The following is a 27,659-nucleotide window of genomic DNA, read 5'->3' on the forward strand; positions in this document are numbered from 1 at the left end:
CTGCCTTTAGTCCCATTTATCTTACGGAGTACCACCTCCATTGTGATTGTGTTAAGTTCCTCGTGCCTCCTCCCCCCCCTCACTATAGCCCCTTGACTATCCACTGTTGGAATATTGTTAGTGTCCTCCACCGTAAAGACTGATACAAAATATTTGTTCAGAGTTTCTGCCATCTCCATGTTTCCCCATTACTAGTGCCTCGTCCTGAGGGGCCAGCATTTACTTCAGCCACTTTTTTCCCCTCTTTTTATAAACCTGTAGAAACTCTTGCTATCTGTTATATTTCGTGCTATTTTGCTTTCAGTCTATCTTCCCTTAATCCATTTTTTTTTTTTTAGTCATTCTTTGACTTTTAAAAGCTTCCCAGTCTTCCGTGTAATGTAGATAAATGAGAGGTTATCCACTTTGGTGGCAAAAACAGGGAGGCAGAATATTATCTGGTCATTATTAAAGAAGCAGTAGCAGGACATTTGGGAAAAGCAAAATTTGGTCAGGCAGTCAGCATGGATTTATGAAGGGCAAGTCAAGTTTGACAAATTTGCTAGAATTCTTTTTGAGGATGTAAAGAACAGGGTGGATAAAGGAGAACCAGTGGATGTGGTGTATTTGGACTTCCAGAAGGCATTCGACAAAGTGCCACATAAGATTACTGCCCAAGATAAAAGTTCACGGGGTTGGGGGTAATATATTACCATGGCTAGAGGATTGGCTAACTAACAGGAAACAGATAAATGGTTAATTCTTGGGTTGGCAATCAGTAACCAGTGGGGTGCCACAACCCCGACTATTTACGATCTATATTACACTTGGTCCCTTCCTCCAAGTTGTTAACATAGCCAAGTTTGCCGACGATACAAAAATAAGAGGAAAAGCAATGTGAGGAGGGGAGACAAAATCTGCAAAAGGACATACAGACTAAGTGAGTAGGCAAAAATTTGGCAGATGGAGTATAATGTTGGAAAGTGTGAGGTCATGCAGTTTGGCAGAAAAAAATCAAAGAGCAAGTTATTTAAATGGAGAACGATTGCAAAGTGCTGCAGTACAGCAGGACCAGGGGGTACTTGTGCATGAAACAAAAGGTTAGTATGCAGGTACAGCGAGTGATCAGGAAGGCCAATGGAATCTTGGCTTTTTTGCAAAGGGCGTGGAGTATAAAAGCAGGGAAGTTTTGCTACAGTTGTACAGGATATTGGAGAGGCCAAACCTGGAATACTGCATGCAGTTTTGGTTTCCATATTTACGAAAGGATATACTTGGATTGGAGGCAGTTCAGAGAAGGTTCACCAAGTTGATTTCAGAGATGAGGGGGTTGACTTAAGGATAGGTTGGGCCTCTACTCATTGGAATTCAGAAGAATGAGAGATGATCTTTATCAAAGTATAAGATTGAGGGGGCTTGACCAGGTGGATGCAGAGAGGATGTTTCCACTGTTGGAGACTAGAACTAGAGGGCAAAATCTTAGAATAATCTGAGGGTTGTGGATCTGTGGAATTTGCTGCCTCAAAGAGCTGTGGAAGCCGGGACATTGAATAAATTTAAGACAGAAATACAGTTTCTTAAACGATAAGGGAATAAAGGGTTATAGGGAGCGGGCAGAGAAGTGGACCTGATCGTTTTAAATGGCGGAGCAGGCCTACTCCTGCTCCTATTTCTTATGATCTTAAAACCCTTCATGATTTTGAACACTTATCAAATCTCCCCATGACTTTCTCTAAGAACAACACCAGTTTCTCTAGTTCTTCCACGTAACTGAAGCCTTTAGCTCTGTTACCATTCTAGTAAATCTCCTCTGCACCCTCTCCAAGGCCTTAACATCCTTCCTAACGTGTGGTGCCCAGAATTGAACAGGATACTCCAGCCGAGGCCTAACCAGTGTTTTATATAGGTTTAGCATAACATTCTTGCGTTCGTAATCTCTGCCTCGAAAGGGTTCCAAATGCATTTTCAAGCAGCCTTCTCAGCTTGTTCTGCCATCTTTGAAGACTTGTGTACGTACACCTCCAGATGTCTTTTTTTTTTCCTGCACCCCCTTTAAAATTGTAGCGTTTAGTTTTTATAAACCACTCTCTTCATTCTTCCTACCAAAATGTATCACTTCACATTTCACTGCGTTAAAGTTTATCTGCCATGTGTCTACTCATTTCAGTATTCTGTTGCGATCCTCCACACTTTATTACATTGGAGTTTTGTGTAATCTACAGACTTTGAAATTATACCCAAGTCCAGGTCATTAATATATATCAAAGAGCAGTGGTGCCAACACTGACCCCTGGAGGGACACCACTGTACACTTCACTCCAGGCTGAAAACCAACTGTTCACCACTACTTTGTCATTTAGCCAATTTCATATCCATGTAGCCACTGCCACTTTAATCCTATGTGCTCCAATTTTGCTAACATGTTTGAGTATCTGGTATTTTTCAAATGCCTTTTCAAAGTCAATATACACATCAACCGCACTATTCTCAACCCTCTCCCAAAGAACTCAATCAAGTTGGTCCAATGCGAGTAGCTTTAACACATCTGTTCTGGTTTTGATTTGTTAACCCATATTTTTGCAAGTGCCAAATTATTTTGTCCTTGGATATTATCTCTAAAACACAGGTTCCCAAACTTTACTTATTGCGTACCCTCTTCCAGATCTGTCAGCTACCATCATACAGGTTTACTATTTTTTAATCCCTTTAATGCCAAAGCAGTGTACAAAATATACAAATTATAATACATATATACAACTTAAAATCCACCATGAGACAATTTCTCCTGCGTGCCCCCTGGAGATATCTCGAGTACCCCAGTTTGGAAACCCCTGCTCTAAACGTTTCCCCACCACCGAAGTTGGGCTGATTGGTGTGTAATTGTTAAGTTGATGGAAGGCTGCTGACTTTCTGTGGGGGAGACTGCAGATGACCTCAAGCAGCTCTTGACCCAGAAGCCTGGCCAGAGACTTCACCACTTCAGCATGCCCAACAACTGTCTGGGCTGGCTGACCAGCAGCAGCAAGGGCACTAGTGGAGCGGCAGTCAGAATGCTGTCCTCCTGAGAACAGCAAGTTCTTGCTCCACGGAGCTACTGCCGCTCCCCTGGGGACGGCACCTCAGCAATCCTAACCATCTGCTGGGGGACCGATTGCTTGGCTGCTGTGAGGCTCTTCAAGCCCCTTTCCACATTTGTAAACTCCGCCATGATGGCATCAGTCTGCGTTTGTGTGACAGCAAGCTGAGACTGCAGGAGAGCAGTCTGAGCTTCCGCTGCAGCACTCTGACGTTGGGCCGCTTCCGCCTGTGCTGCAGTGGAAGCTGCGACATCTATGGGCCCACAAGGTCTTGTAGAGATTTCCATCCTGGAAATGATGGGTTCCGAGCTCCATACAGAACCCCGTCTAACGTCCGAGCTGGACTCCTCCATGCTCCTTGACCCTGACTAGGCTCTCTCTGGCAGGCTTGCTGTGGCACCTAGCATTTCTGTGTGCATGCCCATCATCTTTCTGAAGGCCACCCCATCAAGGTCATCATCGGAGTCCTGTGGAGCAGAACTCGTACTCAAACATTCCCTCCAGGGAGCTGGCCCCCGAACTACCCTATTCCCCCTGGCCTGGTTGCAGCCCACTCATGCCTGGTGACTCACTACATGCAGATACCGCCTCTACTACCCTCTGACGTCCATGCAGTGCCATTTTCTGAGCTGGTGCCTGGGAGTGTCAGATTGAGTGATGTGCCTCTTCTCCATTTGGCGACCGGCTAGGCTGGAATTCTTTGGTATCTGAAGGGAGAAAGACACAGGGTTGGGTTGTGGTGGGAGGATGAGATGGGGCATACACCACCATCAGCTTGTAACTGCAAGATTGTCGATGAGGGGAAAGTGGGATGTGAGAAGGAGGATTGGGTATGAACATACTGTCATCAGCAATGCTTTCAACTTCACCATTTGCCACAGACTTTCGGCCTCTGCATTCATCTCCAGCACTGATTCCCTCCGGCTCTGAGGTTCTGCAATCGGGCTTCCCCTCCGGCCGTCTGCTGCTGCTCTCTGCGGTTACGTGCCACCTTTGCCTGCAAGAGAAAGGGAACTGTCAGTGAATGTGGTGCAATGTGTTTGGGTGATGTGACTGTCATGGTTGAATAGCTGAGTGTGAGAAAGGTGAGAGTCTTGAAGCAGTGGTAAGTGTGTGAGGGTGAGGTGAAGCTGGGAGTGTGGTGCATTGTGCAGTGCGTGAGGCTAGGAGTGCAGATGGTGGGATATGGCATTTGAAGATGCAATGTACTCGGTGACCATTTATCCAGTTTCTCAGCCATGCACTCTGACGTTCTTTACCCTGACATAAGGGAGGTAACACACCATGTGAAACTCACGTCAATGGTTGCAGAAACACCTGACCATCTCTCTGACTATCGAATCCCTGATGACCACTGCATTTCGACACTCTGCTCTGCTCCCCTGTGCAGTCATTTGCGCCTCCATGCTGTGGATGTTCTCTAGAATGCTGTTCTTTCTCTTTCCTTCCCCTCCCCCCCCCCCCCCCCTCCCTAAGGTGGCCTTGTCCTCATCAGTATTCAGCACTGAAAACTAGGTTGAGTGCCTGCTCCCAGATGATTCCTGCACTGCCTGCCTCTTTCTTCCCTGTCAGAAGGACCTCCATTGACTATCCTCCTGAACTCTACTTGTGGGATGACCACCTCCTGGAATGTGCACTCTAAGAAATTCTCAGCCTCCGATATGCCATGCAGTCCCTTCCTCCGTCTCTAAAGCCCTGAGCAACTGAAGACGCTTGCTGCATACACTGTTATACACAGCGCGTGAAGGGTCCTGGAGTTCCCACGTGGCACAGGGAATGCCGGCTATGGGTCGCCAATGTCCATCTTGTTTAAATTGCAACTGGCAAGGAGTTAGTCCAGAACCAGCCATTAACACAAGGTTCCATAGATATCCAAACAGCTCATACATTTCCCACTGAGTGAAGTAGTTCTGAATCATGTGACTAGAACTGTAATGTAAAAAAAAAGTAATCTCAAACAGTGCTAATTTAGCACTAAAAAGGATTATACTCTCGTGTTTAAATTAATTAGCACCTACTTCCCACTCTGCACCAGATTCCCACTCTCTCCAAAAACCCTTCGTCACTCCATTTAGCAGGTTTGCTCATCTCCCTGTGCTAACTGATTTCTGCTAACTCCGCACTAGTTAGGCTCGAGTCCAGCTGCTTCTTGCCTTTATGGGGTTCACAGACTGGGATCTCAGCAAATGGCACTTCAGGATTAGAACCGGTTCTATTGTTAGTGATTACAAATGTTGGATGAGTATTTGGGTTACATTTCGCTCTTGCAATTGTCTTATTTAACAATAGTTTTCATGTACAATTTTTTTTAAGTGAAAATATCAGCTAAAGAGGTTTATTTCAAGAGCAATGAAACCTTCACTGATGAGCATCCTCTAATGTAAATTAGGTTTTTGATTTCTATTGAAAGTGATACTGCCATTTTAATTGTGGAATGCCATTTTATTTTTTGATTTGCAAAATGATCAGTCTCCGTTTTCCTGATAGGTATCCCACCAGGATTTAAAGAAAGAAAATCCTGTTCAGTTCAAGTTTCGTAGCAAGTTCTTCCCAGAGGATGTGTCTGAGGAGCTAATCCAGGAGATCACCCAGAAGCTCTTCTTCCTTCAGGTCAAGGAAGGCATCCTTTCTGACGAAACTTACTGCCCTCCTGAAACCGCCGTGCTGCTTGCTTCCTACGCAGTCCAGGCAAAATTTGGAGACTTCAGCATGGAAACGCACAAGACTGGCTACCTTACATCTGACCGCCTGCTCCCACAGCGGTAGGTACAAGTACAGAACTTGTGCAGGAACCCGAGTGATGTCTGGTTTAGGTTGGACCAAGTTCCAAAAGAAGGGCAACAAACTCCCAACTTCTACACAGTTCAGCCTTGAACGCTGCTTTTAAAAAAAAAAATCTAATGCCGGAGGTACAGTCCCTTCATTTCTGCAGGTATTGTAACTTCAACAGCTGATTGGAAGAATTCCTTTGCAGAATGGCTGTTCATGCAGTTTCTTGTGGAAAGAGGATAGTTCTGATCTTTTGCCAAAGTTACATAATGGGCAATCAGATTCTGCTCCCATCACTTTCTGGTGGGTATTGTTCTCTCAACAATTCTCCCAGCCCTCCTCTCTGTTCCTGCTTAGTCTTGAGGCACTAATCGTTCATTCTTGTATCTTCAACTAGTTTTGTATTCATAATTGAATGCCCCTTATAGAATATAATTAACTAAACTACTGTAAAATATGATGCAGAAAAGTTAATGTCACAAATGCGCTCATTACAAATCCAAGGAACAAAAATGAGCTGGAGTTGCAGAGCATGATTTTGGTCCTATGCACTGATTGGTGTTTGTTCAGGCAAAAGTTCCAGGGTGTGTGCTTTTTTTTTCCCCTATTTTTATACAGTGCATGATTGTCCTGGTTTTCTGGGAAACTCTGCTGGAGATGAGTTAACTGCAGGCATGCTGAACTTGTGGTTATGTGCAGCTGGTCAGGACAGAGCTGTACATTGTTTCACTTCACAGTACCGATGGATTATAAATAATGAAAAAGGAGACTGGACTGGTGTTTAGTCAATACTTAAATATTCTTTTGCCCTGTGCTGATCTGGTTCAATTCTTTGTTACTAAGTTCTGCCAAGTGAGATTTACAGAAACTACAACATTTCTTAAACATACTGGCGGCTTTCATGTTTTTAAGTATTTAACTTTTTTTGATTTAAATCTACAGCATTTATGTAGAGTCTACAGCACCGAAACGGGTCATATGGCCCAACTGGTCTGTGCTGGCATTTATGCTCCAGACGAGCCTCCTCCTGCCCCTCTTCATAACTTTTATCAGCCACTTGCAGCCCTCCCAAGCCATGGCAATGGAGCCTTTGAAGCCCAGGCTCCTCTGTTGCTTTATGCTTGTTGGTTGTCCTGTTTACATTTGGCCTAGAGGTTTGCAGAGGGCTGTTCTTGGTGCTGCTGTCTGATTTGGTGACTAAATCCTAAATCCAAACAAAGATCTATTGATATCAGCAAATTAAAGAGCAGGGATTTAAACTTCATATGGGTACCACTGAGCTCCTGGGGCCACACCTATGATGACAAAGGTCAGATGCCCCTGGTTTGAGCAATATGCTACAATCTCGACCTGTTGTTTTCCATCTCACTGTTGCATTGCACTATTGACCTTTCTCCCCAAGTTGCTCTTGTAGATGTAATCCTGATAATGTCTGTGTCTCTGCAGCAGTATGTCTGTTGAAATGTCCTTTGCAATACCTCTACAAAATGTCTGACTCCCAAGTAGTGTTACAAAATATGTATTTGAGGTTGAGCACCCCTGTTATACTGGGACTTTAGATTCAGAGAAAATGTCATCCTGATGCCAGCTGGGTGTTTCTTGCCCTCTTTTTTTTTTCCTTCCTCAAATTGGATGCAAAACTAACTTTTTTTTTTTGTCTTTTTTTTTAAATGAAAAAACCTGGACCACAGCCAATAGCATAATTCCATGGTTGTGGGGACTGATCCAGGGTCCTACTGCTGTGGAGGGGCCAGGACCCGCAGTCCAGGGTACCCTAACTGTTGAAGTCTGCGAAATTGAGATGTGGCAAAACTAATTGGGTACAAGGAGGGTATTTTGCTTCTTTGAGATTTAAAATTTAAATTGACTCGTATTTTTGGATCCTAACGAGTTAGGACCAGTTGCATTTTGCCAGTCAAATCTTGTAAAAGTGGGTATGTCATGTCAGTACACAATTTGCTACCTTTTCCCAGAAATGCTGTGAATCCTCTGATGTTTGCCTTGTGGCTCTCAATGATTTGGGCCCAATGCAGAGAGGATCTAAATACTAGATGTTTGTTTTTAAATTTGAAGAGCATCTTCTCTATGTACTGTTTTTTTTTAAACAAGTGTTGAACTGAATAAATCTCATTCTAGAATTGTGAAATGTTTTCTTTCTATCTAGTGTTGTGGACCAGCATAAACTTAGCAGGGAGCAGTGGGAGGAGAGAATCCAGGTTTGGCATGAGGAGCACCGTGGAATGCTCAAGTAAGTTTGGCCTAACCAAAGTGGTCAATGGGAAGCAGTTTACTTCAAGATTGTGAAAAATGTATATAAAGTGTGCCTTCAGTATCTAATCTTAAATGTTGGGTGTTTGGAGACTGGATGTACTTTCACATCCAAGGTCAAAGATTCAAATCCAACCCAGACTAATGGGATCCTTTGCTGCCAGCGGGTATTAAACCAACCCCATTTTGGGGCCTTAGCCCCACTGCATCTCTGCAATCTCCTCAAGCTACCTTTGCCCTCCAGTCCCTTTAATTCTGACCTTTTTTGTTTTTCCTTCTTTCACTGGCTCCACTATTGAAGATGCTAGCCATTCTGTGCTTGGGGCCTTCTGATTTGAGAGATACTGTCATTGGCTGCTTGTCACAGAAATTCACAATTCCTCAGTTGGGGAGGGAAGAGAGGACAGTTTCATACTTTCTAATTGGAGTTACTTGGATATTGTTCCAAGGAGCTAAACTCCATTCCCCTTGTGTTAGTAATATTTAATTATTTGGCAGGTTTCTCAGAAGATCCTTCATATTAAGCCACTCTAATTGCAATGGTACCTCCTTACCTACTTTAGACCAAGTGTTGGCAATAGCCATGAGGGAACTGGATGATGGGATGGAGTAGCACACCATTTCACCTCCTGGGTTTGAATCTAGCCCAAATCAGTGGGATAAAGGCCCTCCTCTTCACTAGCTATATGGAAATATGCTAAAATAGTTATACATCCATGTGTATAGCAAGATCCTGCAAATCCCCTGGGAGGACAGGCGGTAGCTTCCTCGGTCAGGCCAGCATTGAAGCACTGCCCACACTTGACCAGCTCTGTTGGGCGGGCCACATTGTTCGCATGCCTGACACAAGACTCCCAAAGCAAACGCTCTACTCGGAACTCCTTCAGGTGGGCAGAGGAAACATTTCAAGGGCACCCTCAAAGCCTCCTTGATAAACTGCAACATCCCCACTGACACCTGGGAGTCCCTGGCCAAAAACTGCCCTAAGTGGAGGAAGTGCACCTGGAGAGTCTCGTCGCCGAGAGCATGCAGAAACCAAGCGCAGGCAGCGGAAGGAACATGTGGCAAACCAGCCCCACCCACCCTTTCTTTTAACTCTGTCCCACCTGTAACACAGATTGTAATTCCCATATTGGACTGTTCAGTCACTGTGAAGATCGCTCTCGCTCTTGTCTTGCTCCTTTTAGAGTGGAAGCAAATCTTCCTTGATTTTGAGGGACTGCCTATGATGATCCAGTTTCTGATGGCCACAAATGTGAAACGTAAACAATGATTAGCCAATCATCCATGGGCCATAGGTTGCTGATATAGAAAATCAAAAGATGTCCATGTTTAGTGTGCTCTGATGGTGGGGTAAAGTTAAATGAGCTTCATTTGACATCTAATCTATTTGATGCAAATTGTGTAAAATGCTTAATTCTCTGCACAAGAGTCACAAACAAAAATAACAAAGCGTAGGTAATAAATTATGCAGAAGATTCTCCCATTTTTTTTTTGGAGAACTTCTCAGCCAATGCTAATTTATGTCTGGTTATTTATGGGCCTGTATTTAAATTCATCTTATTAACAGAGAAGATGCCATGTTGGAGTACCTGAAGATTGCGCAGGATCTAGAGATGTATGGAGTCAACTACTTCGATATCAAAAATAAGAAGGGGACAGACTTATGGCTGGGCGTTGATGCTCTGGGTCTCAATATCTATGAAAAAGAAGACAAGTAAGTTTTTTTTTTTCCCCTCAACACACTACCATGCTTGTTTGGAAGGAGTCGACTTTGTTGCCTGGATCAATACCTGCTCCGAGTTGGACCTGTACAGAACACACTTGGAGTAGCAGCAGATTTTGATCATGCTTTTGTTTTCTAGTGAAGGGTGGGGCAGCTATGGTATTCAGCTGGTAGAAAATGTTTCCCTTCATTGAGTCACTGTCTTCCAATGTGTAACCATAGCTACATGGACCGGTTTTTCAAGCTACAACATGTCATATAATGTGAGCTCACTCCAGGAAGTATACAACTTGGTTTTTGCTGCAACTGCTGATGAAGTTTAATATAAAGTGTACATTCATCAGGGAGTGATCAAACATGCCACCTCTCCATACTACTCTCCAGCTGTATTGTGCTTGGAAGGGATTTGGCTTGTCTTGCTTTCCAACCTCACCATTAAACAGAGACTTGTTTAGCCTCATTTCCCTCCTATGGGTAACAAGGCTTCATAAGTAAATCTAAAATAATGGAGAAGTGGGACCTCATGGGGCTGTCTGAGGAATTGAGTTATCAAACTGAAAATGAAGCTACAATTACAAACATGGACTAGATTATAACTCCGGTCAAGCCATTCTATAGAGGACTTGACTTTGATTCAAATGCTGTCTTCAGTAAAATGTCATTTCTGTATTTGATTGTACAAGTTTTTAAAAAAAACAAGTATCCTTTGTATTTATTTCCTTGTAGAATATGAAAATCCCTTTTAAAGTAGTGTGCTCATAATGTTATGAATGGAATTAAATATCACCCCTTCAGAAACCTGACAATTGGGTCAATTTCCTCCTTTTTTCCCCCCCCCCCCCCCCCCACTATTTTCAGTGTTCCGAAAACTGGTTAGTAAAGCTGAGCATTCTAGAAATATGAGTAGTACTGTTCTAGTGAGGGCTGTGCATCTAAACCCTGACCTAAAACTGTAGGTATTTAGATATTGCTGCATTAGTCCTGATACAATTTACTGATCCAGCAGGTGGTAGTGACTTTGGACCTTTTTCTGTCAGGTGGTGTGTGGAAAGCCCCTCCCAACAACAAACTGTATTTGTATAGTACCTTTCACATAGTAAAAGTTCCATGGCACTTCACAGGAGCATTATCAAATAAAACTTGACACCAGGCCACAAGATGTGGGGGCAGATGACCAAATATTTGGTCAAAAAAGTAGGTTTTAAGGAGGAGCGAGAAGTAGGGAGACTGAGGTTTAGGGGGGAAATTAGAGAGCTTATGGTCGAGGCAGTAGAGATCGCGGGTTTGGGAGGTGCTGCCGAGGAAGCCTTGGTGAGGTGGTGGAGGGAGTGAATGTTTAAGGTGGTGGATGGGGTGCCAAGTAAGCAGGCTGCTTTGTTCTGGATGGTATCGAGCTTCTCGTGGTATTGGAGCGGCACTCATCCAGGCAAGTGGAGAGTATTTGATCACATTCCTCGCTTGTGTCTTGTAGATGTTGGAAAGGCTTTAGGGAGTCGGGAGGTGAGTCACGCAGCAGAATACTCGGTCTCTGACCTGCTCTATTAGCCGCAGTATTTGTGGTGGGGGGGGATGATTGACTTCCAGCAACCACAACCATCTTCCTTTGTGCTAGGTATGACTCCAGCCAGTGGAGAGTTTTTCCCCGGATCCCCATTGACTTCAATTTTACTCTGGCTCCTTGATGCCAGACTTGGTCAAATGCTGCCTTGATGTCAAGGGCAGTCACTCTCACCTCACCTCTGGAATTCAGCTCTTGCCCATGTTTGGACAAAGGCTGTAATGAGGTCTGGAGCCAAGTGGTCCTGCTGGAACCCAAACTGAGCATCAGTGAGCAGGTTATTGCTGAGTAAGTGCCACATGATAGCATGTCTCCTTCCATCACTTTGCTGATGAATGAGAGTAGGCTGATGGGATGGTAATTGACCAGATTGGATTTGTCCTGCTTTTTCTGGACTGGGCAATTTTCCACTTTGTTGGGTAAATGCCAATGCTGTAGCTGTACAGGAAAAGTTTGGCTTATGGCAGGACTAGTTCTTGAGCACCAGGATGTTGTAGGGGCCTTTGCTGTATCCAGTGCGCTCAGCCATTTCTTGATGTCACATTGAGTGAATCGAATTGGCTGAAGACTGGCTTCTGTGATGTGGGGGGTGGGGGGGGAAAGAAGAGAGACACCCCGGAAAGAAACAGATGAGTCATTCACTCTGCTTCTGGCTGAAGATGGTTGTGAGTGCTTCAGCCTTGTCTTTTGCACTCTCTTGCTCGGCCATCATTGAAGATGGGGGTGTTCGTGGAGCCTCTGCCTCCTGTTAGTTAATTGTCCACCCCCATTCACAACTGGATGTGGCAGGACTGCAGAACTTTGATCTGATCCATTAGTTGTGGGATTGTTTAGCTCTGTCTATCATGTTGTTGTTTAGCATGTATGTAGTTCTGTGTTGTAGCTTCACCAGGTTGGCACCTCATTTTTAGGAGTGCTCTTCTGCACTCCTCATTGAACCAGGGTGTGTCTCCTGGCTTGATGCCTTCTGAAAGTCCATATATGCAATATCTCTTGCATTACCTTGATCAACCTTCTGTTACCTCATCAAATAATTCAATCAAGTTTGTCAAACATGATTTGCCTTTAACATCCATGGTGGCTCCTCTTGATTAACCATGCCTTGCCAAATGAAAGGCCCTATATAAATGCAAGTTTTTCTATTGTGACCACTGGATGCCCCAAAGTGCTTTACAGCCAATAAAGTACTTTTTGAAGTGCAGTCACTTGTAGGAAACAGGGCAGCCAAATTGCGCACAGCAAGCTCCCACAAACAGCAATGTGATAATGACCAGATAATATGTTTGATGTTGATTTGAGGGATAAATATTGGCCAGAATACCAGCGATAACTCCCCTGCTCTTCTTTGAAATAGTGCCATGGGATCTTTTACATCCACCTGAGTAAACAGAGCCTCAGTTTAACGTCTCATCCAAAAGACGGCACTTCCAACAGTACAGCACTCCCTCAGTTCTGCATTAGTGTGTCGATCTAGATTTTTGTGCTCATGTCTCTGGAATGGGACTTGATCCCACATCCTTCAAACTCAGAAGTGAGAATGAAAGTTTATTTTGTCCCTGATAATTGTTTCCAATAACCATGTCTTCTGCCTCCACCAATTGATTCCCATATGGGTTCCGAATCCGCCCCACCGCTTCTCTGCCAAGCCTTTCACAGTTGATGAGCGGATACTTGCCGAACAAAAATATATCTCTGTTTTGAACATTTTCAATTGATCATGCCTCAACAGCTTTCTGGGGAGTTCTAGATCCCCACTACCCTTTGTGAAGAAGTGCATCCTGGCATCACACCCAAATGGCCTAGCTCTAATTTTAAAGTTATGCCCCCCCCTTGTCTGGACTGTCCCACAGAAGAAATAGTTGCTCTCTTTCTATCAATTCCTTTAATTATAAACGCCTCAATTAGATTATCTTACACCAGGGAATACAAGCCTTGTCTATGTAACCTGTACTCCATAATTTAACCTTTTTTTAGCCTGTCATATGTATCCAGTGAAGAAAGCTGCAAAATGAGTTAATTAACTAACTATGATGCACAGATTTGTTGAGCTGGAAATAACTTCTCATCAGTGCAGAGACTTTGATGGGATGCAAAGACACCAGTGGGTATATAATGTGTTTTTTTTTAAAGTAGTCCAGCAATGGAATATTGAGTAAAGGAACCAAAAATGGGTTCAATTGTATAATTAAGATCAGTTATTCCCAATGAGGGTTTTTAAGCCCAATCTTTGTGCAAGACTTGTATGGTTAGTCTCGTGTCCTTGTATGCTACTTTTTCTAATTTGGGTTCTGTGACCTAACTTGGTAATCATGAATCTTGGAATTTAACATTAAAAATTTTAAATATAACAATCCTGAGATAAATATAGCATGTTTCTAATAGCATAAATTAGAGTAATTACTATTTGTTTAATTTGCTCCCATTTTCCTCCAATGTTGTGTACCAAAGATGTGCCTCCAATATATAATGGGTGTAGGCACAAAGTAATGAGTGGGCAGTTGTTGATTATATATGTATGGAATGAAATTATCATTTTAGCTCAAGCCAGGCTGGGAATTAAAGTCGTCTTTTAAATCTTAGACTAACGCCCAAGATTGGTTTCCCGTGGAGTGAAATCCGCAATATCTCCTTCAATGACAAGAAATTTGTCATCAAACCCATTGACAAGAAGGCACCGGTGAGTCCATCAACTTGGGATTTATCTTTCTGATCCATTTTAAAAGGCATTTTTTTTCCTAAATGTGTAGAGCTATGTTTTTATGTAGCAGCACTTGGATTTCATTAGTTTACAGCTGAATGTCACTGTTTTGTTCTATGTTGGCACTTCAAAGGCAGCACCACCTTGGCATTCTATTCATTTTGCAGCAATCCTAATTAAATGTGTCTTGCTCTTTGCATGCTGTGGGTAAACATCCTATAATAAAATGTAAGTGAGTTTTCAGTGACCTGGGAATCCAGTGCACAGTTCGATCAAATAGAACATGCATTTCACATTTGTCAATGGCTAGATTGCAGCGCTAAACTAATCCAGATTACTCCATGGCTGCTTTTGAAATAATCTGTAAAGCAGCTCCATGAAGGGTGATCTGGCCTGAGTATAAAGCTTCTGATGCCCTATTTGCACTACGTTTGCCCATGCAGCATAGGGCCTTTCACGATCTCTGGACGTCCCAAAGCAATGAAGGAAATGCAGCAGCCAATTTGTACACGGTAACATCCCACGAACAGAAATGAAATAAATGACGAGATCGTTTGTTTGTGATATTGGTTGGGCACAAAACCATCACCCCCTGCACTTCTACAAATAGTACCATTGGATCTTTTACATCCACCTAAGGGGTCAGATGGGGCTTTGGTCAAACCTCTCGTATGAAGAACGGCACCTCACTTCAGTGCTGCACTGAAGTATCAGCCTAAATTATAAGGACATAAGAAGCAGGAGCAGGAGTAGGCCATACGGCCCCTCGAGCCTGCTCTGCTGTTTAATACGATCATGGCTGATCTGATCATGGACTTGGGTCCACCCCCCGCCTGCTCCCCATAACCCTGTAATCACTTATCGTTAAACTGTTTCTTTCTGTCTTAACTCTATTCAATGTCCCAACTTCCACAGCTCTCAAGCAGTCAGTTCAACAGATCCACAACCCTCAAGAAATTTCTCATCTCAGTTTTAAATGGGCAGCCGCTTATTCTAAGATTTTGCCCTCTAGTTCTAGTCTTCCCTATCAGTGGAAACATCCTTTCTGCATCCACCTTTTCAAGCCCGTCATAATCTTATACATTTTGATAAGATCACCTCTCATTCTTCTGAATTCCAATGAATAGAGGCCCAACCTATTCAACCTTTTCTCATAACTCAACCCCCTCATCTCCGGAATCAACCTAGTGAACCTTCTCGGAACTGCCTCCAAAGCAAGTATATCCTTTTGTAAATATGGAAACCAAAATTTCACGCAGTATTCCAGGTGTGGCCTCACCAATACCCTGTATAACTGTAGCAAGATTTCCCTGCTTTTATACTCCATCCCCTTTGCAATAAAGGCCAAGATTCCATTGGCCTTCCTGATCACTTGCTGTACCTGCATACTAACATTTTGTTTCTTGCACAAGTACACTCAGGTCCTGCTGTACTGCAGCACTTTGCAATCTCTTGCCATTTAAATAATAACTTTCTCTTTGGCAGAGAAAAAACAAAGTGCATGACCTCACACTTTGCAACATTATACTCCATCTGCCAAATTTTTGCCCACTCACTTAGCCTGTCTGTCCTTTTGCAGATTTTGTGTCGTCCTCCCATCTTTGTATTGTCAGCAAACTTGGCTATGTTACACTCTGTCCTTCCAAGTTAATATAGATTGTAAATAGTTTGGGTCCCAGCACTGATCCCTGTGGAACCCCACTAGTTACTGATTGCCAACCCGAGAATGAACCATTTATCCCGACTGTTAGCCAACCCTCTATCCATTCTAATATATTGCCCCCAACCCATGAACTTTTATCTTGTGCCGTAACCTTTTATATGGCATCTTGTCATACCTTCTGGAAGTCCAAATACACCACATCCACTGGTTCCCCTTTATCCACCCTGCTTGTTACATCCTCAAAATTGTAGCAAATTTGTCAACCATGACTTCCCCTTCATAAATCCATGCTGACTCTGCCTGACCGAATTTTGCTTTTACTAATGGACTCCAACATTTTCCCAACCACAGATGTTAAGCTAACTGGTCTAAAGTTTTTTGCTTTTTGTCTGCCTCATTTTGTTTTATTAAATAGGGGCGTTACATTTGCAGTTTTCCAATCTGCTGGGACCTTCCCAGAATCCAGCAGTTTTGGTAAATTACAACCAATGCATCCACAATCCCAGCCGCTACTTCTCAAGACCCTAGGCTGCAAGCCATCCGGTCCAGGGGATTTATCTGCCTTTAGTCCCATTATCTTACTGAGTACCACCTCCTTAGTGATTGTCAAGTTCCACTGTTGGCATATTGTTAGTGTCCTCTACCGTAAAGACTGATGCAAAATATTTGTTCAGAGTTTCTGCCATCTCCTTGTTCTCCATTACTAAATCCCTGGTCTTGTACTCTAAGGGACCAACATTTACTCTAGCCACTCTTTTCCTTTTTATATACCTATTTAAAAACAGATAGTAAGAGTTTTTATATTTTGTGCTAGTTTACTTTCATAGCCTATCTTCCCTTAATCAATTTTTTTAGTCATTCTTTGCTGGCTTTTAAATGCCTCCCAATCTTCTGTCGTCCCACTTTGTATGCCCTTGTTTTTAATTGGATACTGTCCTTTTGTTTCTTAGCCATGGATGGCTATCTCTTCTCACACCCTTTCCTCCTCACTGGAATATATTTTTCTTGAGTTGTGAAATGTCTCCTTAAATGTACACCACTGTTCATCAACCGTCCTACACTTTAATCTAGTCTATTTTCCCAGTCCACTTTTAGCCAACTCTGCCTTCATACCTTCATCATCTCCTTTTTATTTAAGCTTGGTATGCTGGGTAGAAATCCAACTTTCTCACCCTCCATCTAAATTTGAAATTCAACCATGCTATGATCACTCATTCCAAGGAGAGCCTTTACTAGAAGACTGTTTATTAATCCTGTCTCATTACACAGGACCAGATCCAAGATAGCCTGCCCCCTGGTTGGTTTTGTTACATACTGCTCAAGGAACCTGTCCTTTATGGACTCTATGAACTCTTCCCCAAGGCTACCCTGACCAATGTGATTTGTCCAACCAATGTGATTTGTCCAATCAATGTGGAGGTTAAAATCACCCATGATTATTGCTGTTCCCTTTTTTAAACAAGCCCCCCACTGTTTCCTGGTTTATGCTCCGACCAACAGAGTTGCTACTGTTAGGGGGCCTATAGACTACACCCAGTGACTTTTTCCCCTTTATTATTCCTTATCTCTACCCAAACTATTTCAACATCCTGATCATTTGAGCCAATATTGTTTCTCTCTATTGCAGTGATTCCCTCTATCAGTAGAGCTACTGCACCTCCTTTTCCTTTCTTTCCATCCTTCTGGATTGTCAAATACCCCTGAATATTTAATTCCCGGTCACCTTGCAACCACGTCTCTGTAATGGCTCCGATTGTACCCATTTGTCTCAATTTGTGTCGTCAACACATCTCTTTGTTACAAATACTACTTGCATTTAGACAAAGTGCCTTTAAATTTGTTTTTGTACCCTTTTTTCCTGTTTGTTTCCTTTCTCCTTCAAACTCAACTTTCTTTCTTTTTGCTTTCTAATTCCAGCTTTACCCCCCTTCCTACTGAATCTATTTTCGGGTTCCCATCCCCCTGCCAAGCTGTTTTAAACCCCCCCCGCCCCCACGGGGATTTTGGTCCCGGCTCTGTCGAGGTGCGACACATCAGGCTTGTACAGGTCCCACCTCTCCCAGAAATGGTCCCAATGCCTCAAGAAACTAAAGCCCTCCCGCCTGCATCATCTCTCCAGCCACGTATTCATCTGCTTTATCCTCCTATTTCTGTACTCTAGCTCGTGGCACTGAGAGTAATCTGGAGATTACTACCTTCTTTTGAGGTTCTGCTTTTTAATCTCTCTCCTAGCTCCTTAAACTCTGCTTGCAGGGTCTCCATCCTCCTTCCTACCTGTCATTGGTACCGATGTGGACCACGACCTCTGGCTGTTCACTTTTTTTTCCCCTCCCCCAGAATGCCCTGCAGCTGTTCCATGACATCCTTGACCCTGGCACCAGGGAGGCAACATACCATCCTGGAGTCAGTTTGTGGCTACCTAAAGGCCTCTCTGCTCCCCTGACTATTGAATCCCCTACCACTATAGCTCTTCCATTCTTCTTCCTTGTCTCCCACCTGCCCATGCAGCTGAGCCACCTGTGGTGCAGTGGACTTGGCTCTGGCTGCACTCCCCGGAGCCACTATCATCCCCACTAGTACTCAGAACAGAGTACCGGTTGGAGAGCAAGATGGACTCCGAGGACTCCTGCACTTTCTGTCTGGCGGTCACCCACTCCCTATCCATCTGCACACTCTTAAGCTGTGGGGTGACCGCCTCTAGAAACGTGCTATCCACGTTGCTCTGTCTTGCAGATGCACTGCAGGGACCCCAGCTGCCATTCAAGCTCCAAAACACGGAGCTCGAGTTGGTGCAGCTGGAGACACCACCTGCACATGGTCGTCCCGGCTGCGTGAGGCATCCAGGATTTCCCACATGTACAATCCACGGGACTAAGCTGCACTGCCATCCCTCTAGTTAAACTCAACTATAAGAGTAGAACTAAACTCTAAACCTTAGCACAACACACCCAGCTGCTACTCAGCAATCAGTTGATTTAGTTAACTGGTTCTCCTTTTGATGAAGATCACGTGTTTAATTGTAGTTCCTAACTTGCAACAATGCCCAAGGTTTCTTAAAGAAAAGAAAAATGCTCACCAATCCACCAGCCAATCACTTACCTTGGCTGTGATGTCACACTTTGATTTTTTTTTTACTTTTGACTGCTCCAGATCTGCCGCTGCTCCAAACTGCTGCCACCCTTTGTACTCCTGGGCCTGCTCGGGTCTCACTATGCTGGCTGCTCCAAACTGCTGCCGCCCTTTGTACTCCTGGGCCAGCTCGGGTCTCACGATGCTGGCCGCTGCTCCAAACTGCTGCCGCCCTTTGTACTCCCGGGTCTCGCGATCTGCCGCTGCTCCAAACTGCTGCCGCCCTTTGTACTCCTGGGCCTGCTTGAGTCTCGCTATGCTGGCTGCTCCAAACTGCTGCCGCCCTTTGTACTCCTGGGCCCGCTCGGGTCTCGCTATGCTGGCCGCTGCTCCTGATTTATGTGCTCAAATGTCTGGAATGGGGCTGGAGTCCACAACCTTCTGACCTGAGGAGAGTGCTACCACTGAGCCACTGCTTCTCTCTTAGTTCACTCTTGGATCCAAGTGAATCCCAAAATTCTCAACACTAAAATCTGTTGGTGTGGCAGCTTGAAATGGCCCCAATGATGTTTGTGCTCGCTCTCCCAACATCCCTCCATCCCCAAACCAGGTTTTTTTTTTAAGTTCAGGAGCTTTCAATACCCGCAAGTCATTTTCCCTTTTTTGGATACAATAACAATTGAAGCCTGAGAAGATAAATATTTAATACCTCTATTTTCTGCTGTTTTTTTTTTTAAAAAAAAAAGGGGCCTGTTAAATGGACAATTCTATCAAAGCTACCTGTAGATCAGTGCAGTGCATACTCCTTAGTTACCAAACATTGCTTCCAACCAGTACACATGACTCTCTCTCTAGATTGTTAACCTTTGCAGTGAGTCACACCTCTATGACTTTAGTCATCGCCTATGGAGTTTGCAGTATGTAAATCAATATTGGATTATGTTGTCGAGTGAAAAGGTCTTTTAAGTGCATTGAACTGAATTTGTTCCTCAAAAGGAAAAAATGTTTTTACAACATGCATTCTGTTTTTTGGATTATTTGTCTCTTCTTTCCTGGAATTGGTTCTAGATTGCTCTAGCACAGGCAGAATGGGTTCCTCCTTTCATGTTTTAATACCGATTCTAATGTCTTCTGAACTGCATAGAGGCTTAATGTTTTTTGAGTATGAGGCCAGAGGTTGTATCCAAGGTGTTTGCTTTAATGATGCAATAGTGCTATGTGAATGCTGTGCAATATTTAACTTTACAACACCATTTTTATATAATGTGTATAATGGAAAAGATGCTGCTTCTTGGCAACCAGTAAAGCATCTTCTGCCCTCCAGTGTTGAGTTTGTATACACGCCAGCAGATAGACCCCCAAATAGTGTCGGAGCTAGAGGATTAAATCTGTAGGCAAATTTCAGAGAAATGTAAAAATAATTGATTAATAATAATAGGGGACCTCAATTACCCATATATTATCGGGGGGTGGGGTGGGGGAAGAGACAAAGGGGAATAATTCCTAAAATGTGTACGGGGAATTGTCTTAATCAGTGTTTCTATCCCAACAAAGGAGGAAGCTGGATCTAGTTCTGGGGAATGCAGTAGGGCAAGTGGAGTGTGTTGCAGTGGGAGAACATCTGGGTAATAGTGATCATATTGGGTTTAAAGTCGTTGGAGAAAGGGACAAGAAAAATCAACGGTGAAAATGCCCAATTGGAAGAGCGTTTCAGTGGACTGGAAACCAACATTGGCCAGGAAAACAGTACATGATAATGGCAGGCCTTCAAGGTGGAGATAATTTGGATACAAACCAAGCATATTCCCGTAAGGAGGAAAGATGGGGCATCCAAAGCTAGAGCTTCCTGATGACAAAGGAAAGAGAGATTAAAATAAAACAGAAAAAGGAGGTTTATGATGCATGTCAGGTGCAGAATATAATCACAAACCAGGCAGAATAGAGAGGGCAGGGGGAAATACAAGGAGGACAAAGGGAGAGGATGAGAGAAAATTAGTGGGTAACAAAAGTGAACCCCAAAATCTTCTATAAACATAAAGTAAATGGAATGGTGGGGCCGGTTGGGCACAAAAAAGGAAATTTTCTTGTGGAGGCGGAGGGCATGACTTAAGGTACTAAATGAGTATTTTGAATCTGTCCACAAAAGGTGAAGTTTATGTTGCAGAAGAGGGGGGTGGAAGAGTAGAGATATTGGATAGGATGGAAATAGATAGAAAGGAGGTTCTAAATAGTATTGCTTAAAGTTAAGACACCTGGTCCAGATGGGATGAATGAGGGAAGCCAGGGTGGAGATGGCAAAAGCTCTGACAATCTTTCAATCCTCCTTGGATCAGGGAATGGTGCCAAAGGACTGGAGGATTGCAAATGTTACACCCCTGTTCAAAAAAAAAAGATAGAAAGGGGATAAACAAGCCAATCAGTTTGTGGTGGGAAAACTACTAGAGATCGATGCTTGCTGTAAGATGTGCAGCTCACTGGTCCTGCGCAGCCCGGGACCGGCTCTTTCAATGTTAAATTCCGCAAGTGGGTGAAACTGTGAATGGGCCGCACATACCCTTAAAAGAGCCACGCACCCAAAATAATGGGGGGGACATTGCTAGTGACTGTTGTCAACACTTGGGAGTAGGCCATTTGGCCCCTCAAGCCTGCTCCCCCATTCAATAAGATCATGGCTGATCTGATCATGGACTCAGCTCTACTTCCCTGCCTGCTCCCCATAACCCTTTATTCCTTTATCACTCAAAAATCTGTATCTCTGCCTTTTAATATATTCAATGACCCAGCCTCCACTGCTCTGAGGCAGAGAATTCCACAGATTTATGACCCTCTGAGAAGAGATTCCTTATTCTGAGACTATGTCCCCTAACTTTAGTTTTCCCCATGAGTGGAAATATACTCTCTGCATCCAACTTGTCCAGCCCTCATTATCTTGTATGTTTCAATAAGATCACCTGTCATTCTTACCCTACTCAACCTATCTTCATAAGTCAATCCCCTCATCTCCAGAATCAACCTAGTGAACCTTCTCTGAACTGCCTCCAATGCAAGTATATCCTTCCTTTAAATACGGAGACCAAAACTGTACGCAGTACTCGGGTGTGGCCTCACCAATACTCTGTACAGTTGTAGCAGGACTTCTGCATTTATCCTCCATCCCCCTTGCAATAAAGACCAACATTCCATTTGCCTTCCTAATTACTTGCTGTACCTGCATACTAACTTTGTGTTTTTATGCACAAGGACCCCCAGGTCCCTCTGTACTGCAGTACTTGCAATTTTTTTCCATTTAAATTATAATCGGCTTTTTTATTTTCTGCCAAAGTGGATAACCTCCCATTTTCCCACATTGTACTGCATCTGCCAAATTTTTGCCCACTCACTTAGCCTGTCTATATCCCTTTTGCAGATTTTTTTTGCTTTCCCCACCCATCTTTGTATCCTCAGCAAACTTGGCTACATTACACACGGTTCCTTCATCCAAGTCATTAATGTAGATTGGAAATAGTTGAGGCCCCAGCACTGATCCATGCAGCATACCACTAGTTACTGTTTGCCAACTGGAAAATGATCCATTTATCCCAACTCTGTTTTCTGTTAGCATGGATAGAGGATTGGCTAACTAATATTACCCCCAACCCCGTGAACTTTTATCTTGTGCTGTAACGTCTTGTGTGGCACCTTTTATCGAATGCCTTCTGGAAATCCAAATACACCACATCCACTGGTTCCCCCTATCCACCCTGCTCGTTACATCCTCTAAGAACTCCAGCAAATTTGTCGAACATGATTTCCCTTTCATTAACCATGCTGACTCTGCTTGATTGAATTATGCTTTTCCAAATATCCTGCTACTGCTTCCTTAACAATGGACTCTAGCATTCCAGTCAAGGACAAAATTAATTCTGAGACAAATGGGTTAATGAGAGATGCCACTGCCAAGTTTTTCTGATGAAGTAACAGTTGATATATACATACATACTTTCAAAAGGCATTTGACAAAAATCTATTATGTAATACTTTATAACATGAAAGCATTTATGGTATTTGAGATGGTGGAAACTATTAAAAGGGGATGTACTTTTTTGTATTGCCAAAATGGCTGCCATGCTCTGCCCTTTCCTCCCCTTGGAGGATAAGCCACACCCTGAAGTTTCACAGGAATGTGCAACTAGAACCGCCCATCCCAAGATCTCTCTGATTTTGCAAATTGTAACTTGATCCACTTTGACTTCCTGAAGCAACAGAGGACAGAGCTCTCCAGAAGCCAGCAAGGGCCAGCCAAAATGCCTTACCCCAGTCCAAGTACATCCCTCCCCCAGCAGAAGCTCCTTAACCCCAGTGCAAGTGCATCCTTTCCTCTCCTCCTTTCCCCCCCCCCCCCCCCATAGATGGGGCAAGTATTGAACATGGATTATTAACAGGTTTATTGGGTATGAAGTGAATAATAACTGTTGTGACTTCTGGATTTCATCCTTTCATCCACTCCAACGATGTCCCTTGTAGGGGGTTGGAAGAGTTACATAATTAAAAGGACAGTGGTAACTTGCATACGTAGTTTGCTACAGGATAGGTGGCAGAGAGTAGTGGTGAATGGGTGTTTTTCTGATTGGAGAAGTATGCAGTGAGTTCCCCCAGAGGTCAGCATTAGGACCATTGCTTTTCTAGTGTATAGAGTGTATAATTTTGAAGTTTACAGATAATACAAAATGTAGTCAGCAGGATCGTAGCAGACTTCAGGAGGACATAAACTGGTGAAATGGGCAGACACGTGGCAGATGTAATTTTAATGCAAAGAAGTGATGCACTTTGGGGGAAAAACAAAATTGAGCAGCAGTACAATCTAAATGGTCCTATTTTGGGGGGTGCAGGAGCAGTGGGACCCAGAGGTGCACATTCACAAATCCTGTGAAAGTGGCAAGGCAAGTTGATGAGGCAGTTAAGTGTCTGGGATATTTGGCTTTGTGTAAAGGGGGAATTGAATACAAAACAAGGAAGTTATGATGAACCTTCCCAAATCTCTGGCTAGGCCCCAGCTTGGAGTATTGTGTACAATTCTGGGCACCATACTTTTAGGAAGGATGTCCATCATCATCATAGGTAGTCCCTCGAATCGAGGATGACTTGCTTCCACGTTAAAAATTCACAGGTGTTTCAAGAAAGGACCTAAAATTCCAGGTCCCGAACTAAATCTTGAAGGGTGGAAGATGTCTGTGCGTGGATTTTCTTTTAATGTGTGGTGGCCATTGCACATCAGCCACCACACAGGCTTGACAGAGCTAGGTCTTGGTCCAGTGGCAAGGATTAACCAAGACGACTGAAGACCTGCTCTGCTGCACTGACCTAGGGCCCAAGTTTCCACATGATTTGCACCTGATTTTTAGGAGCAACTGGTGGAGAACGGACTATCTTAGAAATCGCAATTCTCCCCTTTTTTTTCTGCCGTTCTAGTCAGTTAGAACAGTTTCACTTTGGAACAGAATTTTTTCTTCAAAAGGGGGCGTGTACGGCCACTGACGCCTGATTTCAAAGTTTCCACAGTGAAAACTTACTCCAAACTAACTTGGAATGGAGCAAGTGAAGATTTTTGTAGAACTGAAAAAACCTGTTCTACACATTAAAAAAATCAGGTGCAGGTTACACATTAGGCGTCCAGAATGAGGTGGAGGTGGGGGGGGGGGGGGGAAGGGAAGTTATTAAATTCTATAATAAATCCTTATTTATACTTATACAAATATTATACAAATAAATCCAACCTGAATAAAAATTTATAAGCAAAGAAAAGATTAAATAAATGGGGGGGGAGAAGGAGGAAGCTGTTCCTGACGGTGGGGGGGGGGAGGGAAAACAGCTGCCTCAACTTTGAGGCTTCCTGCAGCCTTCTCTCTGCTGCAAGAAGCCTCAGTGCTGATGGCAATGTGCTTTTATTAAAAAAATGTTCAAAAATTAAACAGCTACAAAGAACTACAAAAATGGCCGAGTGCCAATGTTTCCTTCACACTGCGCGTGCGCGAACGCTCGCACGCGCAGGGTTGCCAGCAGGGGGAAAAAACTAATTTAAATGGTACCCGCCCCCTCCCACTTATAAAATCGGCGCGAGTGGTAGGCTCCGCCCCCCTGGGCGCCGCGCCAAGCAGACATGGAGCTGCCGGGCGCTCCAGAATCGCGTGTTTTTTTTGGCGCGAAAAACGGACGCCCAGCTCGGAGGGATACCTTGCAGTCATTACAATGTGGTAATCAAACTTAATGGTTCAACTGGTATACTAAGTAAAGCTTGTGCATTTCATAATCGTCAAATGGAATTCAACTTGAATACTTCTTTTTTTTTAAAAAGCAGAATACCACGGATGCCGGAAATCTGAAATAAAAGCGCAAAATGCTGGAAAACTCAGATCAGGCAGCATCTGTGGAGAGAGAAACAAAGCCAGTGTTCCATGTCTTTGACCTTTCAAATGGTCTTTGACCTGAAATGTTGGGCTGGACTTTACAAACCTCAGCAGGTCTGTGGCCGGCGATGTCGGTGGCTGGTTCTGAGCCTGCTGCTGGCTCCAGCCTGGCTTCTGCAATGAATTTCCCCTGATTAGGCTTGTTAAGCCTGCCAAACGCATTTCCTGGACAATTGGAGGAAGCCAGTCTGGTGATGTCATTTGATGTGTCATCAGCCGGTTTCCTTAAAGGACCATGGTCAACTTTCTTTTGACATTTGTGATGTCCGTGTTCGACAGCACTGAGGTGCTGCAAACACTGATGAGCGCTGCACCCAGGCTCACCCATGACTCTCACCATATGCTTATGGAGGGAGTCATAGCACACAAGGAGTGCCTCTTCCCTTCCCATGGGTGGAAGAGACCTCCCAAGGAGATCAACGCAGGAAGGATGTCCAGGCCTTTGAGTGCACAGGAGGTTTACCAGGATCATGCGCCGGATGAGGGACTTCAGTTATAAGGGGAGATTGGAGAAGCTGGGATTGTTCTTCTTGGAGTAGAGAAGGTTAAGTGAGAGCTAATTGAGGTATTCAAAATTGAGGGGTTTTGCTAGAGCAAGTAGGGAGAAACTATTTCTTTGCAACCAGAGTGCTCAGATTTAAAATCAATAAAAGAACTAGAAGGGAAATGAGAATTGTTTTCACGAGAAGAGTTAAATTCTGGAATATGCTACCTAGATAACTCGTTTGGGCGTTGCCTATTTGTCCTTGTATTTCTTATTCATTTGTTTGAATTTTGTGGTATCAGATTCCATAACTTCCAAAAGGCAATTGGACATGTAGTTGAAGAGAACTAATTTGCAGGGTTATGGGGGAAATGCTAGGATGTTATCATCGTCATAGGACAGCTCTTTCAAAGAGCTGGTACACGCAGATTGGGCTGAATGACCTGTGCTGTAAGAATCTTGCAATTCTACCCAAATAATGATGCAAGGAAGCATTTCATGTAGTTATATATTCAAATATACTGTCTGTTCTACAGGATTTTATTTTCTATGCTCCTCGACTGAGAATAAACAAGCGAATCTTGCAGCTGTGTATGGGCAATCATGAGCTATACATGAGGCGCCGGAAACCTGACACCATCGAAGTACAGCAGATGAAGGCCCAGGCTCGAGAGGAGAAGCACAAGAAACAGCTAGAGAGGTATGGAGTCCAATCTCATGTTTTCTCCCATACTTGCTGCACATACTGAAAATGAAGTGAATTCACTTCACCCTTGACTCAGATAGCACTCTTACCTGAGTCAGAAGGTTGGGTTCAAGACCCACTCTAGAAACTTGACCACATAATTTAGGCTGAGCGAGTGCTGCGCTGTCTTGAAGTGTTGTGTTGTATTTTGATGAGACATTAAACAGAGGCCCCATCTACCTGTTCACCTGGACATAAGATATACCATGGCACTGTTTAAAAAGCGAAGTGTCCTGGCCAACAATTAACCCTCAGTGAATACCAGCAAATGCAGAGTCTTTGATCATTTAGCTCCTTGCTGTTTGTGGGCCCTGACTTTGTAAATTGACTGTTGTGTTTCCTACATTACAACAATGACTATTTCAGAAGTAATACAGAAATAATCCATTAGCTGTGAAATGTTTTGGGGAATCCTGAAGGTCTGTCTTCACCTCAGGTCACTTTCTTCCACTGCTCCTTTTCCTTCAGGACCAACTCTGCTCTTAAGTTCATTTTTAAATGCTGTGCAATATTTAGCTTTACAGCACTTTAATTGGTTTATATACAAGATGCCCATCCTCCAACATTCTGTTGTGTTCTCGATGGGTAAGATTAGCTCCCATTGTGCACTGTGGCCTGGTTTATTAACCATGTTGAAGATAAGTGCAATGAACTCAAACAAGGGAGGTCGTGAGTCGAGTTAGAGTGTAACCCTATTAAGGCACTTTAAATTCATAATCATTTAGATTTCAATAAAGAATTTTAAAGTTTGATTATTTGACACTCCATGCTCACTATTTCCTGAACATGCTACAATTCTGCCCTGTAATCAGTAGGGGCATTGATGTGAAGGAATTGCATCTTGCATTTAATGCTTTCTGGCATCAGGAAAGTGGAGGTTAATTTATATTGACTATGGAGTGAAACCCCTTTTTTTATCAATTGGAAAATATTTGAGCCGTTTCCATGTGCAAGAAGAAATCACTTAAGTGAGCCACATTAGTCGCCATTGAATGCTCCCATGCTGCCTTGCTTCGTGTACACAAACTGGTACAAACAAAAGCAATCATTTAATCTCAACCCAAAGTCAACAAATGCTGGTGAAAGATATGGGGGAGGAGAGTGGAAAATTAATACAGAATTGGAGGGAGATACCAGCAGAGATGGTTATAAGTTGTCTATTGTAGGTACACTTTGATTT

General features: G+C 43.5%; 1 protein-coding gene across 3 annotated transcripts in view; it reads left to right on the plus strand.

The window, feature by feature from the left end:
- LOC139273171 (ezrin-like) overlaps positions 1 to 27,659 on the plus strand; it is a 104,787-nt gene that overhangs the window by 62,822 nt on the left and 14,306 nt on the right. For all 3 annotated transcript variants that reach the window (XM_070889704.1, XM_070889702.1, XM_070889703.1), the window contains 5 exons: positions 5,544 to 5,818; positions 7,990 to 8,073; positions 9,664 to 9,810; positions 13,958 to 14,054; positions 26,271 to 26,434. In XM_070889704.1, coding sequence (XP_070745805.1) covers positions 5,544 to 5,818; positions 7,990 to 8,073; positions 9,664 to 9,810; positions 13,958 to 14,054; positions 26,271 to 26,434 — 767 coding nt within the window. The remainder of the gene's footprint in view (positions 1 to 5,543; positions 5,819 to 7,989; positions 8,074 to 9,663; positions 9,811 to 13,957; positions 14,055 to 26,270; positions 26,435 to 27,659) is intronic.

The sequence above is a fragment of the Pristiophorus japonicus genome, chromosome 9, assembly GCF_044704955.1.
Source record: "Pristiophorus japonicus isolate sPriJap1 chromosome 9, sPriJap1.hap1, whole genome shotgun sequence".
NCBI classification, from domain to species: Eukaryota; Metazoa; Chordata; class Chondrichthyes; family Pristiophoridae; genus Pristiophorus; species Pristiophorus japonicus.